A 19,672-nucleotide genomic window follows, 5' to 3' on the forward strand; every position below is an offset into this window, starting at 1 on the left:
TAAAAGGAGATGATGATAATATTTAGCAATTAATTAAATTAGCAGAGTAAGTGATTATATGGATAAAATAGTGCTAATCCAGATGAACTATTGAGTAGAAAACTTCAGCAGATATTCCAGTTAGTGAATTTTTACATATTAAACCCATTGTGGTTTACATAACAGTTATTCAATTAAAATATTTTTTAAGCACTACAAGTTGAATAAGAAACAAACCTATGAAACTCCTTGTCAACTTTTTCCTGTCGCTGTCTTAGGAGTTTTATTTCTTCATTAATTATGTGGTTTTCTCTATAAAATCAAAGTTTGGAGTTAAGTTTTTAAAATAATGCAGGCAGTTCTCATTGAGAAAGAATAAGTCAACAATTTGCTGCCTTCCACATATCAGTAAAAGTTCCTTACAAAACTTTTCAGCATCCCCTCCCAATGCATGACTTTGGTATGAGGAGTTCCCCATCACATCTCCCCTTATAAACATGCACCAAAGGCATCATCCATGTCACCTAAGCATGGTCTGGACTCCACCTTGCTGCTTCCACACAGACTGTCTTATAAGGTACCCGTCCCTGTTCTTCCCGCTGAAAATAGGAACCCGGGAGTTGGTGATGGACAGGGAGGCCTGGCGTGCTGCAGTTCATGGGGTCGCAAAGAGTCGGACATGACCGAGCGACTGAACTGAACTGAAGGGTTCTGTATGTGTGTCTGTGTGTGTCATGTGTGTCAGTGGGAGGGGAATGGGGCCCCAGGGGAAGTACCAGCTCAGACTTCTGTCCTGCCTGCTGGATGGAATGGGACTTGGCTGACTATTCTTGGGTTTCCCTCTCATTGATGTGCTTCCTGAACAGCATCTGGTACCGAAAGGGTAGGATACCCATCCTTTCTCCCCTTTAAGGGCAATAAGACAGCTAGACAGTGACCTTGATATCACAGGCAGAAGAACTGGACCCTACCAGTGCTCATAAAAACTGATGGACATCCTCATTAAGCCATTTCATGCTTTCTGGCACATAAGAATACTATAACTGGGTAAGAGTAATAATTTTTAGTTAAGCACAAAAAACTTAGAGTGTTTCCCCAAGAAAACATTCCAGAAAAGACCCCCTGCCTTTCCTCCACACCACCCCTACTCCAAGAACTCCTTCTACTGCAAACAACCTGTCTGTTCTCCAGGGCTTATCTTTGTAAATGAATAATACTCAATCTCTGTTCTCTGGAACTCTCCCCTGGTTTCTCCACATTGGAGTACATCCCCCCACCCAGACCATGGGAAAGCTTCCTTCCTTCTTTCAATCCCTGATACATGCCTGGTCGCCATGGTTACAACATACATTGACACTTACCTGAAAGGAATCTCCGAGTCTATTATAAGATGCTCAGAGGTGACTCTTCTTGTCAGTAAAATAAGGAGCTTAGTTGTAGATAATTTCTATGGTCACTTCCAGTTTTAAAAGTGTCTATGATTTTATATTTATCATTAGTGTGAAGTAAACTTACATTCTAAATTCCTTTCGGTTCTTTGCAAATTGTCTTTTTGCCTCCTTTAGAATATCACGATAAGTTGGTGCAGGTGGTGTGATAGGCCTATGGTTAAGGAAAGATTTTCAACTAGGAAAATTTGGCAGAGGTAAACATATCCTTCAAAGGAGGACTCAGGGAGCCATCTTGCCTGGGCTTCCCAGGCATGAAAGATCTCAAGTATAAACGTGAATATTATGTCTGGGGTTGCACTGAAAGGACCAAAAGAAGTCAATACCCATCAGACCATGGCAAATTTATATCCACAATCTCGACTACACCATCCATAGTGCAAAGGACTTACAATTTCATAAATCCCATAATTACTATGTTCATGTTTTTTTTTTTTTTTTTTTTTTTTTTTGGTGTGATTTAAAGGCAGTGATTTGTTAAATGTAAATATTAAAACTGTACTAACATTTTTGTAACTCTGGACATTTCTTCATTTCTATATAGACCGAAACCTCAAAATCTCTTGGCTTTTGAGAGACTCTGAAAGTGACTGGCAGCATATGTTGGCTGCCTCTGCTAACTGCATGGAAAAAGGTAATAAGCAGAAGATAAAAATGTTCTGCTAATGAATCTGGGGCTCTTATACTGTCTGTTCCTGTTATAGCAGTGTCTGTGTCCCTAACCCTGGTCTTAACCCATGTTTGTGTCTGGCAAAGCAGACACTTGCTTCCCTTCTGAAGTGGCAATCAGAAAGTGACTTGAAAGGAGGGCAGCCCTCATCTTGTGTTAATACCTTAGGTTCATTGATAAAGTAGGAGCTCTTAAACCTCTGCTGTAATTAAGACACAGGGAATGAGTTTGTATTTCCATGGTCCCACTCTTCTACCTGAACCACCCTTCAGTATCACCTCCATCTTTCTCTGAATACAATTTGCTCATTTAAAACATATTTAAGTTCCCTTCAAGGATGTTTTTGATGCTCGCTTAAATCTTAATTATCTGGTATAAGAATGTTAGGAAAAGTCTGATGGATATGGTTCCTGAGACAGGTAATTTCCTGAGTAGTGTATCTCAATTGAGATAACCAGCATGAAAAACACGAATGGCTTCACAAGGAAGATTCTTACAATAAACTTGTATAAAATTAATGTCTTCCCTATGATGCTCTAAACTACTCAGGAAATAACTTAAATCAATTATGATTGAATAATTAGTGATTGAATAGTAAGGTCTTAGAATTAAGGAAAAGAACACTTGGTTTCTGCATACTCCAGACTACTTTTTCAGCAATGCTAGAGTGATAAATTTCTCTCTGCCAGTCACAGAACCTGTTAGCAGCATCACTGAGTTGCTGGGAAGCAGTGTGGATAGCAGACCACACTTCATCCTACCAAGCACAGAGTTTGGGAGGATCTAGATGATTATGTTATCCTGAGTAGGATAGGAATTCTCTGAAATAGATTTGAAAGAGAAGTTCACTCCTGTTCTTTATACATGCCAAGTTTATTTTAACTCCTTAATCATATCTAGGGTCTAGAGTATAATTATCGTAAAGATACAAGCCTAGAGGAGGAATCTCAAGATGGTGGGGTAGGAGGACGTGAAGCTCACCATCCTCCACAAACACATCAAAAATACATCTCCGTGTGGAACGTTTTTCACAGAAAATCAATTGGAAACTGGCAGAAGATCTCCTATACAACCAAAGCTGTAAGAAGAGTCTCTGCATAACCAAGTAGGATGGGAAAAAAGGAATCAGGACAGGACTGGCTTCCATGGGAGGGATCTGCAAAGGAGAAAAGGTCCACACAGGGCAAACCCTGGGAGCCCCCTTGTTTGCTGGGAAGATAAGCTGGGCAGAGGGGCTGGAGAAGCCCAGACTCTACTTGTGAGGAGTGCCTGTGTGCTGACTTGCTTACAGTCAGGGCAGAGAGAAACTGGTAGCCGGCTTGCCACATTTTCCAATCTGAAGTGGGCACTGGGCAGGGCTACAAACATGTGCAGTGACTAAGCACTGACTCTCTGGCAGACAGACTCTGGGAGAGGACTTGATCTGGCTTAGTGGAGATAGCCTGGGTAGTCTGGGGTGTATTTTGGGCCATACTTCAGAGTCCTCTGTCACTGCTTGCATGGTAGGGCCAGGTGCAGCTGTGGTGGACTTTGTTGGTGCGCGCAAAATGTTACACCACAGAAATGCTCAGTGGGTGCTGAGTCTCAGATGGAGAGCCCCTGGGTAGGAGCATGCAGTGGTTGGTTTCCCAGAGGGAGTTTACTGGATCCACCCACCTCACACACCAACTTGGAGCCACATTTGGCACAGAGACAACCCAGGTCTCAGGCAGCAGCACAACTACTTCAGTTCCTGCAGCCGCAATGCCCAAGTACCGCCCACTCCACACTAAAGCCTAGTGCTAGGTCTGGGATGAACACGACAGAGAAAAAGATGTGACTTTGGGCTGCTTCTAGGCAAAACTGCAGACACCTGCATGGGTAATATATAGATTCGCTGTGACCATATTGGCCTCACTTGCTTCATGGTTGTCTCGTTTGAAGCAGGCCATGCACTCAAAGGCAAAGGAGTCTGACTGAACTTGACCCTCAGGGCTTCTACTCCAACAACTGAGGAGCAGACACCACCCTGACAGGGCTGAGAAAGCCACAGAGCAAGGAGGAGGCCCCACCCAATGTCCAGAATAGGCTCTGGACATCACATCACCAATTACTTCCCTATCAGGGGGATAATAGCCAGCATACTCTGAGAAAAGATGTTGCTAGCACCTACACCAAAAATATTAGATTCATAGACTGCACAGGGGTGTTTCCAAATAAAAAGCCCTTTAAAGCTAACTATTTCTCCTAAATTAATAAAGTCAAGTAAAATGAAAAAGCAGGGAAACTACTCCAAATTAAAAGAGAAATCACCTGAAAGAACAAAAAAGGAAAGAGACCTCACCAGTCTACCAGACCCTAAAGGAAGTAATAAAGGTGCTAAAGGAATTAAAAGATTATCGATAAAAATGCAGATCACTGTAGTATAGAACTAGAAACTATCAAATCAAAGTTAGACAACTCAGTTGCTGAGATAAAAACCAATCTAGAAGCAATGAATAGCAACTAAATAACATAGAAGAAGATATCTGGAAGACAGATTAATGGAAATCACCAAATCAGAAGCTCAGACAGAAAGACAAATGAAAAAAAATGAAAGCAACATATGAAATCTAGAGGATAATATAAAGCATGTCAACCTTTGCGTAAAGGAGAAGAGTTCCAGAAGAAGAAGAGAAAAGGGGATTAAAAGTAAATTTGAAGAAATTATTGATGAAAACTTTCCAAATCTAAAGAAAGAAACAGGTATTTAAGTACAGGGAACACAGAGGGTCCCAAACAAGATGAACCCAAACAGACACACACCAAAACATATCATAATTAAAAAGCAAAAGAGAAGATTCTAAATGCAAGAGGAAAAAAAAAGTCAGTTATATGTGACCCCCATGCCCCATAAGGCTATCAGCTGATTTCTCTTCAGAAACTTTGTAGGCCAGAAGGGAGTGGCATGATATACTCAAAGTTCTGAAAGGAAAAAAACTTGTAACCCAGAATACTCTATTCAGCAAGATCATCATGTAGAACAGAAGGAGAGAGAAAGTATTTCTCGACAAGCAAAAATTAAAAGAACTCAACAGTACTAAACTTACTCTAGAAGAAATCTTGACAGGTATCCTCTAAACAGAAAAGAAACAAGAATCTATAAGAAAGGGAAAGTCACAATAGGAAAGGCAAATATATTAAAAAGTTGAAGATCACTTAGATAAGATAGTACACAGATTAAAAAAATAATTCATTTTTTGTAAAAGTGATTTTAACTGCAATCATCAGCAAAAGAATGATATGTAAAATAGGACATCAAAATCACAGAAAGTGAAGAAGGGAACTATAAAAATGTAGATTGTTTAGAATGTGTTTGAGCTTGTGTGACTATCAATTTAAAGCAAGTAGATATAGTTAGGGGTAAACATACTTGAAAACCAGGGTAATCACAAATCAAAAACATATAGTAGGTTCACAAATGCCAAAAAGAAAGGAACTCAAGCATACAAAAAAGCCATCAAAGCACAAAAGGAAAATCAGAGAGAAGACACAAAAAAGAAGTGCAATATCAACAGGAAAACAAGGCTTAAAATGGCAATAAGTAACACTTATCAATAGTTACTTTAAATGTCAAGGGATCATATCCTCTGACCAAAAGACATAGAGCTGTAGATTGGATAAAAATCAAGAACCTATAAAATGACCTACAAGAGACTCACTTCAAGATGAAAGACACACACAGATTGAAAGTGAAAAGATGGAAAAAGATACTTCATGTAAATGGAAATGACAAGAAAGCAGGGATAGCAATGCTCATATTGGACAAAATAGACTTTAAAACAAAGTCCATAAGGAAAGACAAAAAAAGACATTATATTATGAAAAAGGGACAAATACAAGAAAAGGATATTACAGTCATTAACATACATTCACCCAATATAGGAGCACTGAAATATATAAAACAAATACTAACAGACATAAGGGGGAAATTGACAGGAATACAATAACAGTAGGAAACTTTAACATCTCACTGACATCAGTGGACGGATTTTCTAGACAGAAAACCAATAAGACAACAGTGGTCCTAAATGGCACAATAGACTAGGTAAACTTAATTGATATCTACAGGACCTTACATCCAAAGCACCCAGAATGCACATTCTTTCCACGCATACAAGGAACCTTCTCTAGGACAGACCACACAGCTACTGCTGCTGCTGCTGCTAAGTCACTTCAGTCGTGTCCGACTGTGTGACCCCATAGACGGCAGCCCACTAGGCTCCTCTGTCCCTGCGATTCTCCAGGCAAGGATACTGGAGTGGGTTGCCGTTTCCTTCTCCAGTGCATGAAAGTGAAAAGTGAAAGTGAAGTTACTCAGTCATGCCCGACTCTTAGCGACCCCATGGACTGCAGCCTACCAGGCTCCTCCGTCCATGGGATTTTCCAGACCACACATTAGGTCATAAAACACACTTCAACAAATTTAAGAGGCTAGAGCTTATCTCAGGCTTCCCTAGTGGCTCAGCTGTAAAGAGAATCCATCTGTAATGCAAGAGATGCGGGAGACACGGGTTCGATCCCTGGAGGAGGAAGATCCTCTGGAGGAGGGCATGGCAACACACTCCAGTATACTTGCCTGGAAAATACCATAGAGGAGCCTAGAAGGCTGTGGTCCATAGGGCTGCAAAGAGTCGGACATGACTGAAGCAACTGAGAATGAGGATGAGAGCTTATCTCAAACGTCTTTTCTGATCACAATGGTGTATGAAACTAGAAATCAGCAACAAAAAGAAAAATAGGAAAAGAACAAACACATGGAGACTAAACAACATGCTACAAAAAAACCAATGGGTCAACAATGAAATCAAAGAAGAAACCAGAAAATACTTTCAAGACAAAAGACAATGAAAATACAACCTTATAAAATCTATGGGATGCAGCAAAAGCAGGTCTACAAGGGAAGTTCACAGTGATTCAGGCTTTCCTCAAGGAACAAGAAAATCTCAAACAGCCTAACTGACCACCTAAGAAGTCAGAAAAAGAACAAACAAAATTCAAAGTCAGCAGAAGGAAGGAAATAATAAGGATCAGAGAAAATAAGAGATCAAAACAACAATAGAAAACATCAATAAAACCAAGAGCTGTTTTCTGAAAACAGAAACAAAATCAACAAATCTCTAGCCAGGTTTACCAAGAAGAAAAGAAAGAGGACCTGAATAAACAAAGTAAGAAATTAAAGTAGAGAAATAACAATGGATATTGCAGAAATACAAAAAATCATAATACTATGGACAGTTATATGCCAATAATTGGACAACCTAGAAATGGACATGCTTTTAGAAATGTCCTGCTAAAACTGAGTCAAGAAGAAACTTAATTTGAGTAGACCGATCAATAGACATAAAATAAAATCTGTAATTAAAAAAGCTCCCTGCAAACAAAAATCCAGGACTAGATGGCTTCCCTGGGGAATTCTACCAGATATACAAAGAACTTATACCTATTCCTCTCAAACCATTTAAAAAAAACCAAGAGGAAGGAACACTCAAATTCATTCTGTGAGACCATCATCATCCTGATATCAAAATAAAAGACACTACTAAAAAAGAAAGTTACAGGCCAATATCTTTGATGAATATGGATGCAAAAATCCTCAACAAAATAGCAAACTGAACCCAACAATACATAAAAAGGACCATACATCGTGATCAAGTTGGATTTATCCCAGGGTTGCAAGGATGATTCAAAATATTCCAATCAATCACTATGATATATGACATTACAAAAAGAAAAGACAAAAAACACATGATCATCTCAATAGACACAGAAAAAACATCTGACAAAATTCAATATCCATTTATGAAAAAAATCTCACCAAAGTGAGTATAGAGGGACCATATCTCAACATGACAAAGGCATTTATGACAAACTGAGAGTCAACCTCATTTTTGACGGTGAAAAACTGAAGGCCTTCCTGCTAAATTCAGGAACAAGACAAGGATTCCCACTATTACCACTTTTATTCAACATATTGGAAGTAGTAGCCACACCATTCAAACAAGGTAAAAGCATAAAAGGTATCCAAATTGGAAGGGGAGAGGTAAAACTGTGACCATTTGCAGATGACATGATACTCTATACAGAGAACCCTAGCGTCTCCACATGAAATGTATTAGATCTGGTACATGAGTTCACCAAGGTATCAGGATACAAGATTAATATACAGTAATATGTTGCTTTTCTTTATACTAACAATGAAATATCAGAAAGTAAAAAAAAAAAAAAAAACCCTTATTTAAAAGTGAGTCTAAAAAAGTAACTTGGAATAGACTTAATCAAGGAGGTGAAAGAACCATTTGCTAAAAACTATGCTGCTGCTGCTGCTAAGTCACTTCAGTCGTGTCCGACTCTGTGCGACCCCATGGACAGCAGCCCGCCAGGCTCCCCCGTCCCTGGGATTCTCCAGGCAAGAATACTGGAGTGGGTTGCCATTTCCTTCTCCAATGCATGTACGCATGCTAAGTCGCTTCAGTCATGTCCGACTCTGTGCGACCCCATGGACAGCAGCCCGCCAGGCTCCTCTGTCCACGGGATTCTCTAGGCAAGAATACTGGAGTGGGTTGCCATTTCCTTCTCCCCTAAAAACTATAAAATGCTAATAAAGGCAACTGAAGATGATTAAAAGAAATGGAAAGATATCCTATGCTCTTGGATTAGAAGAATTAATATTGTAAATACAGTCATACTACCCAAAGCAATCTATAGATGTAATGCAATCCCTATCATATTACCCATGACATTTTTCACAAAACTAGAACAAATAATCCATATAAATAAAATGTATATGGAACTACAAAAGACTTAGAATTGCCAAAGCAATCCTGAGGAAAAATGAACAAAGCTGGAGACATAACGCTTCCAGACTAGACAATACTAGAAATCTACAATAAGGAAAACAGCAAGGTATTGGCATAGAAAGAGATATGTGAATCACTGGAACAGAATATAGAGTCCAGAAATAAACCCACATACCTACAGTCAATTAATCTACTTCGATTATACAATGGAGAAAATAGTCTCTTCAATAAGTGGTGCTGGGAAAGTTAGACAGCTATTGTACATGTAAATCAACAACACAGAACACTCCTTCATACCATATACAAAAATAAACGCAAAATGTTTTAATGATCTAAGTATAAGACATAACACCATAAAACTGGAAGAGAATATGGACAAAACATTCTTGGACATAGGTTGTAGCAATATTTTCTTATATTGGTCTCAAGGCAAAAGAAATAAAATCAGAAATTGACAAATGGGACCTAATAACATTAAAAGCTTTTGCACAGGAAAGGAAACCATCAACAAAACAAAAAGACAGCCTACTGGATGGGAGAAAATATTTGCAAATGATGAAACCAAGAAAGGGTTAATGTCTAAAATATATAAACAGCTCATACAACTCAATATCAAAAAACCAAACCATTCAACAAAAAATGGGAGTTCAGTTCAGTTCAGTCGCTCAGTCGTGTCCAACTCTTTGCAACTCCATGACCATAGCACACCAGGCCTCCCTTTCCATCACCAACTCCCAGAGTCCACCCAAACCCATGTCAAATGAGTTGGTGATGCCATCCAACCATCTCATCCTCAGTCGTCCCCTTCTCTTCCTGCCCTCAATCTTTCTCAGCATCAGGGTCTTTTCAAATGAGTCAGCTCTTTGCATCAGGTGGCCAAAGTATTGGAGTTTCAGCTTCAACATCAGTCCTACCAATGAACACCCGGACTGATCTCCTTTAGGAGGGACTGGTTGGATCTCCTTGTAGTCCAAGGGACTCTCAAGAGTCTTCTCCAACACCACAGTTCAAAAGCATCAATTCTTCGACACTCAGCTTTCTTTATAGCCAAACTCACATCCATACATGAGCACTGGAAAAACCATAGCCTTGACTAGATGGACCTTTGTTGGCAAAGTAATGTCTCTGCTTTTTAACATGCTGTCTAGGTTGGTCATAACTTTCCTTCCAAGGAGTAAGCGTCTTTTAATTTCATGGCTGATCACCATCTGCAGTGATTTTGGAGCCCCAAAAAATAAAGTCAGCTACTGTTTCCACTGTTTCCCCATCTATTTGCCATGAAGTGATGGGACCACATGCCATTATCTTCGTTTTCTGGATGTTGAGCTTTAAGCCAACTTTTTCACTCTCCACTTTCACTTTCATCAAGAGGCTCTTTAGTTCTTCTTCGCTTTCTGCCATAAGGGTGGTCATCTGCATATCTGAGGTTATTGATATTTCTCCCGGCGATCTTGATTCCAGCTTGTGCTTCATCCAACCCAGTGTTTCTCATAATGTACTCTGCATATAAGTTAAATAAACAGGGTGACAAGATACAGCCTTGACATACCCCTTTTCCTATTTGGAACCAGTTTGTTGTTCCATGTCTAGTTCTAACTGTTGCTTCCTGACCTGCATATAGTTTTCTCAAGAGGCAGGTCAGGTGGTCTAGTATTCCCATCTCTTGAAGAATTTTCTACAGTTTATTGTGATCCACACAGTCAAAGGCTTTGGCGAAGTCAATAAAGCAGAAATAGATGTTTTTCTGGAACTCTCTTGCTTTTTCCATGATCCAGCCGATGTTGGCAATTTGATCTCTGGTTCCTCTGCCTTTTCTAAAACCAGCTTGAACATCTGGAAGTTCATAGTTCACGTATTGCTGAAGCCTGGCTCGGAGAATTTTGAGCATTACTTTACTAATGTGTGAGATGAGTGCAATTTGCGGTAGTTTGAGCATTCTTTGGCATTGCCTTTCTTTGGGATTGGAATGAAAACTGACCTTTTCCAGTCCTGTGGCCACTGCTGAGTTTTCCAAATTTGCTGGCATATTGAGTGCAGCACCTTCACAGCATCATCTTCCAGGATTTGAAATAGTTCAACTGGAATTCCATCACCTCCACTAGCTTTGTTTGTAGTGATGCTTTCTAAGGCCCACTTGACTTCACATTCCAGGATGTCTGGCTCTAGGTGAGTGATCACACCATTGTGATTATATTGGTCGTGAAGCTCTTTTTTGTACAGTTCTTCGTGTATTCTTGCCACCTTTTCTTAATATCTTCTGCTTCTGTTAGGTCCATACCATTTCTGTCCTTTATCGAGCCCATCTTTGCATGAAATGTTCCCTTGCGATCTCTAATTTTCTTGAAGAGATCTCTAGTCTTTCCCATTCTGTTGTTTTCCTCTATTTCTTCGCATTGATCACCGAGGAGGGCTTTCTTATCTCTCCTTGCTATTCTTTGGAACTCTGCATTCAGATGCTTACATCTTTCCTTTTCTCCCTTGCTTTTCGCTTCTCTTCTTTTCACAGCTATTTGTAAGGCCTCCCCAGACAGCCATTTTGCTTTTTTGCATTTCTTTTCCATGGGGATGGTCTTGATCCCTGTCTCCTGTACAATGTCACGAACCTCTATCCATAGTTCATCAGGCACTCTATCAGATCTAGTCCCTTAAATCTATTTCTCACTTCCACTGTATAATAATAAGGAATTTGATTTAGGTCATACCTGAATGGTCTAGTGGTTTTCCCCACTTTCTTCAATTTAAGTCTGAATTTGGCAATAAGGAGTTCATGATCTGAGCCACAGTCAGATCCCAGTCTTGTTTTTGCTGACTGTATAGAGCTTCTCCATCTTTGGGTGCAAAGAATATAATCAATCTGATTTCGGTGTTGACCATCTGTTGATGTCCATGTGTAGAGTCTTCTCTTGTGTTGTTGGAAGAGGGTGTTTGCTATGACCAGTGCGTTCTCTTGGCAAAACTCTATTAGCCTTTGCCCTGCTTCATTCCGTATTCCAAGGCCAAATTTGCCTGTCAACCCAGGTGTTTCTTGACTTCCTACTTTTGCATTCCAGTCCCCTATAATGAAAAAGACATCTTTTTGGGTGTTAGTTCTAAAAGGTCTTGTAGAGAGCAATATTGCATAGGAACCTGGAATGTTAGGTCCATGAATCAAGGCAAATTGGAAGTTGTCAAACAGGAGATGGCAAGAGTGAACGTCGACATCCTAGGAATCAGCAAACTAAAATGGACTGGAATGGGTCAATTTAACTCAGATGACCATTATATCTACTACTGCGGGCAGGAATCGCTTAGAAGAAATGGAGTAGCCATCATGGTCAACAAAAGAGTCTGAAATGCAGTACTTGGATGCAGTCTCAAAAATGACAGAATGATCTCTGTTCGTTTCCAAGGCAAACCATTCAATATCACAGTAATCCAAGTCTATGCCCCAATCAGTAACGCTGAAGAAGCTGAAGTTGAATGGTTCTATGAAGACCTACAAGACCTTTTAGAACTAACCAGGTTCTTAATTTATGTTAATTTACCTGAAATGAACTGACTTGAAAGATACAATTCATAGTAAATTTTAGTAATGACACACAAATTGTTAGTCACATATTAGTGATAAAAAATCTATATGTGCACGTGTGACAAAGATTATTGGAAGTCTTTTTATGAATAAAAGTAAAAAGGAATTGCACATGGCTCTAAGGAATTTCCCACTAGATTCTGTGTAGATGGAGAGTTATACAGAACTAGTGATCTACTATGAGTCTCAGTATTTCTTTTTCCCCCCATTGACTATTTGAATCTCCCCCATCATGGATAATCCACAACAGATGGTTTCTTTGTATAGCTTTTATTTTTATGCTGGGATAAATGTTGATAGGAATATATCCTGATTTAGTTTTAATTGTAGTTTAATCACCTGCCTCTTCATAGTTTTTACATGTTGGTCTGTATAAATGTGTGGTGGTGGCAGCTTGTGTTTATAGTAAGACAAAACACTCATCATGACATTGCATTGAGTTCAGATTTTTCCCAAACTGCAACAAAATGTGAATGAACATTATAAACTCAGGTTAGAAATACAGATACAGCCTATAGACTTTACTTTTTAATGAGACTCAACATTTTGTTTTTGAGTTTTCTTTTTAAAAAAATAAATAATATTTGTTTCACATGTAAAATAATTATTAGACTTAAGAGTTTAGTTTACTGGAAACTAAAAAATAAACTAAAGAAATACTCAGAAGTCTAATAATTATTTTACACATAAAAGAGTTGAGGTAGTCTACAAAAATGCAGACAAATGTGAGAAGGGAAAACTAGGAGCTCCAAATACATTTTGCACAAGATTCTTCCCAGTTTGAAAACATACCACACATTCAGCTCTGCATCCTAGAAGTCAGTTTTTCTTTTCTGTTTTACTCAAAACACTAGTATTAAGCAGTCACATTAAAAAAAGAGAAATTCAAAGATCATTCACTAAAAAATTTAAATTTTCTACTAGTAATGATTTAATGTATATTATCTAGTAAAAGAGCTGATAACTTTCCTTATAAATATACATTAAAAATCATGTCAGAATCCGCAGCACCTTGTGACGTATGATTACGCTCCCTCCCTCCCTCCTTCTCTAGACATATCTCCAGTCTTCTCAGTGTTTATATGTGGACCCTGAGACACTGACAAGAAAGCAATCTTCGTCTTCTCTTTTATGACTTTAGGAAATCATTCTGAGTCAAAAGAAATATTACCTGCGATGTTTATTTTTAAACAATCGGACCAGACCAAATGGATCTGGTCTACAAGACTCTGATTTTAAAATTGCATACTGATCAAGTATCATATTGTTCTGAATTTAGTTGAAAAAAGTGTGTCATAAGAATCACTTTTGCAGAAACTTATAAGGGAAAATAATCTGAAAAAAATAAATATAGATACGTAAAACTGAATCACTTTGCTGCATACCTGAAACTAATACAATACTGTAAACCAACTATACTTCAATAAAAAAACTAAGTAATGAAAAAAATGAATATGAATGCCATGCATGAACCTCCACTGAAATGCAGTTTTTATGAACTGGTTGGAAGGAGAATATGTTTGAGATATCCATCTGAAAGTATGGCAGGATAAATCTCTCTGTGAGTCTTGATAAAACAAATTTTTAATGAGTGGAAAAAGAGAATTTCTTTCTAAAGAAATAAATCATTTTGAAATAGAATGTGCTCAATCATGCAATCTTATATGTCTGAAGGAAAAACTATAAAAGTTATTTAATACAGGACCAGCTGTAGAAATTTGAATTAACTATATATTCTCAAATATGACAACATTGTCATGGCATCCCTTTTCTTTTGTCTTCTGTTGGCTTCTCTCCCTCTTACCAATCCTCTCCCAAACCATAATTGTGATTATTTTTTAAAACCTAGAATACGTTTTTTGTTTTTTTTTTTTTAATTTTTATTTTATACCGGAGCACGGTTGATTAACAATGTTGTGTTAATTTCAAATGTAGAGCAAAGTGATTCAGTTATACATATACTTGTATTTATTCTTTTTCAAATATTTTTCCCATTTAGGTTAATATAGAATACTGAACAGCATTTCCTATGCTATACAGGTCCTTGTTTGTTATCTCTTTTAAATATAGTGGTATGTACATGTCAATTCCAAGCTTTTAATCTATCCCTACCCCTTCCGTCCTGCTAACCATAACTTTGTTCTCTAAGTCTGTGAGACTAGAATATGGTCTTATCTTCTGGAATTATACATGCCCCCTGGGTAAACAATTCAGCACCAGAGTTTTTGAGTGCATTGGCTCAGAAACCAGATTGTCAAAGATAGACTACAAGTGTTATCACTTACTCTGGTGTCCTCAGACAAATTGTCTAACTTTCCTGTGCCTCAGTTTCCTTATCTGTAAACTAGGGACACACACACACACAGAAGTCGCTCAGTCGTGCCCGACTCTTTGCGACCCCATGGATTGTAGCCCACCAGGCTCCTCGGTCCATGGGATTTTCCAGGCATGAATACTGGAGTGGGTTGACATTTCCTTCTCCAGGGGATCTTCCTGAGCCAGGGATCGAACCCAGGTCTCCCGCATTGTAGGCAGACGCTTTACCGTCTGAGCTACCAGGGAAGACCAGACTAGGGACAATAATAGTAATTACCTCAGAAGTTGACATGATAATTAAATGAGTTAATAAATGTAAAGTACTTAGAAACAGTGCTTGGTATACAGTAACTTTTTAATAAAGTTTAAAAAACATTTTATAATGACAATTTCAAAGATTAATTTTGGACCAATGACTCCTAAATTTCTATCTCTATCCTCTAGCTTTCTTAATTTTAACAATAATGTCAAATTTTGTCAAAAAAATAAAATGAAATTTAGTCTTATCTTTATATAAACTGTTATATACCCACCCATCAGACATTTATTTAATACCTATTTTAAGATACTTTTTTTTTTCTCGTGTCAGGGATATGGAGGCAGATAATTCTTTATTCTCTATTGGATGAGAAAAACAAGTATAGAAATGGTTACACTACAATGTGATAAATATTTGGATTGAGGTATAAAGGGGCTATAAAATTATTGAAGACATTTGTCTAAATCAAACTCTTGCTCAAACATTGTGAGTTATCCACTGATGTATAGCAAATTATCCTGAAATTTGGCAGAATAAAACAAGAAACATTTATTATTGGATAGCTTCTGCAGGTCAAGAATCTGGGCACAGCTCAGCTGGATACTTCAGGCTCAGGGTCCCCTCACAGGCTGCAGTCCAGGTATGGCAAGGGCTGCAGTGATCTCAGGATCAAATGAAGGAGAAGCTGCTTCTAGGCTCACGCATGTGATTATTGGCAAGATTTACTTCCTCAAGGGTTGTTGGACTAAGGGTCTCAGCTCCTTTTTTTGTTTTTTCTTTTTGCATTTTAATAGGGCTTTCATTGCAGTAAAAATATATTATTTCCCACTACACTTAGGGTCCAAATAACAGGGTCTCAGTTTCTTGTTGGCTGTTGACTGGAGGCCTTCCTCACCTCCCTGCCTCTGGGGAGTCTCCACAGGACAGCTCGCAACTTGGTAGCTGGTTTCTCCCAGAGGGCTCCAAAAGAGCAAGCAAGAAAGGCTGAGTAGGACTGATGTCAGTCTTTTTGCAGCTGAATCTCAAAAGTGACATTTCATTATGTTTGCCATATTCTATTTGTTAGAAGCAAGTCGTAGGTTCAGCCCATACCCAATGGGAAATAATTACACAAGGGCATAAAACAGAAGGCGGGAACCACTGAGGACCATTTTAGAGTGTGCCAATCCCAAACATGATGAATTAAATTTGTCTTTTTTTGTTTTTGTTATTTATCTCCTCCACTTTCTCTACTATCTCCTACTCCTTCACTCTGAATAGATGTATTTATTGCAAAGTGTTATTTTTCCGCTTCAGAAAAGCCAGAGGACTCCAATAAGCCCAGAGGAAACTAATAAAAAAATATTCTATATTCTGAATAGCTGTAAATATAAATGTAAATAAATAGCTGTAAATGTAAACTTTCAGAAGAAAGATTAATTTAATGATCGTACAGTCATCACAGATATAAGACATCTGGACACAAATTTCATTAGCAGCTATCAAGATCTTGGTTTTAACACAACATTTTAAAAATCAACTATACTTCAATTTAAAAAAATTACTGACAATTACACACTGCTATATTTAAAGTGGATAATCAACAAAGACCTACTGTATAGCACAGGGAACTCTGCTCAGTGTGGCAGCCTAGATGGGAGGGGAGTTGGGGGAGAATGGATATGTGTATATGTGTGGCTGAGTCCCTTTGCTGTCTACCTGAAACTACCACAACATTGTTAATCAGCTATACCCCCATATAAAATTAAAAGTTAAAAAAAAAAAACCAAAACAACAAAAAAAATTTTTAAGGAAAAACATGTTAAAATAAAGATCTTGTCAAAAACATTACTGGGCTGTGCCGCCAACCACCAGCCTGGACCGTCATGTCAGGCAAGTAGCAGAATAGCAGACTGTTGCCAGCCCTGCTGCATGAATCACCTGGGCAAGCTACTCAGCCTCGAGCTCTGACCTCCTCATTTGCGGAGTGGCTGTATGAGTGCCTGCCCTTCCCACCGCCACAGGAGTTGTGCCATTTCTCATAATAACACATAGAGAGAGTCGATACATGCTTTGAAACACTGCCAAGTGCTGACGAATGTAAGGTGTCAGTATCATTTTGTTCATCATTAGATCTAGGAATATTTTTTCTTATCAGCAGGTATTACATTTTATAAGCTCAGAAAGTCTAATTACTTTCTTTTCTTAAAAAATTTTGTTTTATTGAAGTGTAGTTTATTTTTAATGTTGTATTAATTTCTGCTGTACTGCAAAGTGATTGGTTATACATATATACACATTTTTCCATATTCTTTCCCATTATGGTTTATCACAGGATATTGAATATAATTCCCTTACTATACAGTAGGATTCTGTTGTTTATCCATTCTGTATATAACAGTTTACATCTGCTGATCCCAAACTCCCAATCCATCCCCCACCACCATCCCCCAGCAACCACAGTCTATTCTCTATGTCTATGAGTCTGTTTCTGTTTCACAGATAAGTTCAGTTGTGTCATATTTTAGATTTATAAATGATATCATATGGTATTTGTCTTTCTGCTTATTTCACTTGGTATGATAGTCTCTAGGTCCATCTATGTTGCTGCAAATGGCATTCTTTCATTCTTTTTTATGGCTGAGTAATATTCCATTGTATATGCGTACCACATTTTATTTAGCCATTCATCTGTAGATGGACATTTAGGTTGTTTCCATGTCTTGGCTATGGTAAATAGTGCTGCTATGAACACTGAAATGGTATGTATCTTTTTAAATTAATTTTGTCCATAGCTGACACTTTCTAAATGGTGATTTCTTTCAGATTTTTAGGAAATGAAATAGTCTTCTAAATGGTTTCATGTTCTAGATATCCATTTTCTGCTTTTCCCATCTCAACCCGTACTTACACTCTTCCCACATTCTCAGTAAATTGGTGTTATGAAACCTTGTATTGCTGTTTGACAAATCCATGCCCATCAGAAATATAAATAGAGACATTTTTACAATCACAATAAAAATTAGCTAAAAATAAAAATAATCTATAATGAATGGTTTTATATATCTTTCAAGTTTCACTTCTAAACATTTAAAAATTTTGAATTTTAAACATTAGTTTGAATAATTCAAGGTTGATGAGCATCCTTAAATTACAAGTCTCAGAACAGACTGAATTAGTTCTCTAGTTTGCCTTTCTCCTTGTGTTCCAGAGTCATCCAAGTTAATTACATGTCCTTGCGGTCAGTGAGACTCTGGAGGTTATCTGGACTGAAATATGGGAGAAGTGTCCTAGAAAGAATCCTCAGAGTCTGCCAGAGCAGAGTTCTCCACACTGCTAGGATCATGTATCCTATGACTAAAAGCTATGTGAGCACACACCCTTATAGGTATAATTTAAAATTTAGAAATTATACACATATCAATCTGTATTAATTTATTAGGCATATTATAAAAGATGCCGTCTACAAATAGAAAACAGTGAGATGAAATAAAATATTAAAAAATAAATTTAATATGATATTTATTAATGGTACACTGAACCTTTTATCCTCAAATTATAGCGATTTGTTTTGAGGTCTATACAGTTTATAAATGCCTTGCAAATTAAACTGGCATCATACTATTATTTGCTAATTTTGAAAAGTACAACGTACATTTAGGGCTAGGCTCATTGTTGTAATAATGATGTCTATCCATATTTCAATTGATATTTTTGAAAATTTTTATTTTTTTGGCCTATGTCTCAGCAGAACTGATTGGATCACCACTAATTTTGTCTCTCAGTATGACTGAAAAGGAGCTCCTTCAAGAAATAGGGGAAATATCATTTTTTTTTTTTTTAATAGTCTTGCATTATAAATATTACCATCAATCCAAAGTTTCTTTTCAGGGAAATGTTTAAAGCTATTGGTCCACCAGTAAGTGTTAATTTAGTTAAATTACATGATATAATCTATAACTCTGTTTAACCATCCAAAGAAAACAGCAATAAATTGTGAACCTCAGACAATAACATAAGAGCAAAGATGTCATTATTATCCCTCAATACAGTAGAGTGAAGACTGAAATGTCAACTGAGTGAGGGTACCTGTCTTCTAAATATAAGTCAAGTATAATTTCTTTTTTATTTTTAAAGATATAAATAGGTACAATATATATATTTTCCACCCAGAGTTGTATACACCCCAGTTTAGAGACCATTTACTATATCCCTTTGTGTTCATCCATGTCCCTAGTGAGACCTGGGCAAGAATCGGTTACACAGAAGGGGGACAAGAATGTAAACAGACATGCCTGCTGCAACCAAAGAGCTCCAACTTCATTAAATTATTGGGTTGGCCAAAAAGTGTGTTTGAGATTAAAAAAAAAAAAAAAAAAGGAAAAACCCAAAAGAACTTTTTGGCCAACCTGATATATTTTTATATATTAAGCTAAGAAATATTCAGTTGAACAAAGGATTACATAGCTAAGGTATGTCTGAAACTTTCTTCTGGAGAAATCTAGAAGCCCATGACCCACAGTTCTGACAAATGTTTGAAATGGAACACTTTACTAAAGAGCTAAACATACCAATTTTTTAAGTTCCTGAGTTTTATGTTTATTTCTCTTACATGCAAAATCATAGCCTTAGATC

At 37.6% G+C, this 19,672-nt stretch overlaps 1 protein-coding gene across 1 annotated transcript in view; it reads right to left on the minus strand.

The window, feature by feature from the left end:
* FAM227B (family with sequence similarity 227 member B) overlaps window positions 1–19,672 on the minus strand; it is a 203,619-nt gene that overhangs the window by 6,134 nt on the left and 177,813 nt on the right. The window contains exon 14 of the mRNA XM_045162068.1: window positions 1,495–1,570. Within this exon, the coding sequence (XP_045018003.1) occupies window positions 1,495–1,570 (76 nt within the window). The remainder of the gene's footprint in view (window positions 1–1,494; window positions 1,571–19,672) is intronic.

Source organism: Bubalus bubalis, chromosome 11 (genome assembly GCF_019923935.1).
Source record: "Bubalus bubalis isolate 160015118507 breed Murrah chromosome 11, NDDB_SH_1, whole genome shotgun sequence".
Classification (NCBI taxonomy): domain Eukaryota; kingdom Metazoa; phylum Chordata; class Mammalia; order Artiodactyla; family Bovidae; genus Bubalus; species Bubalus bubalis.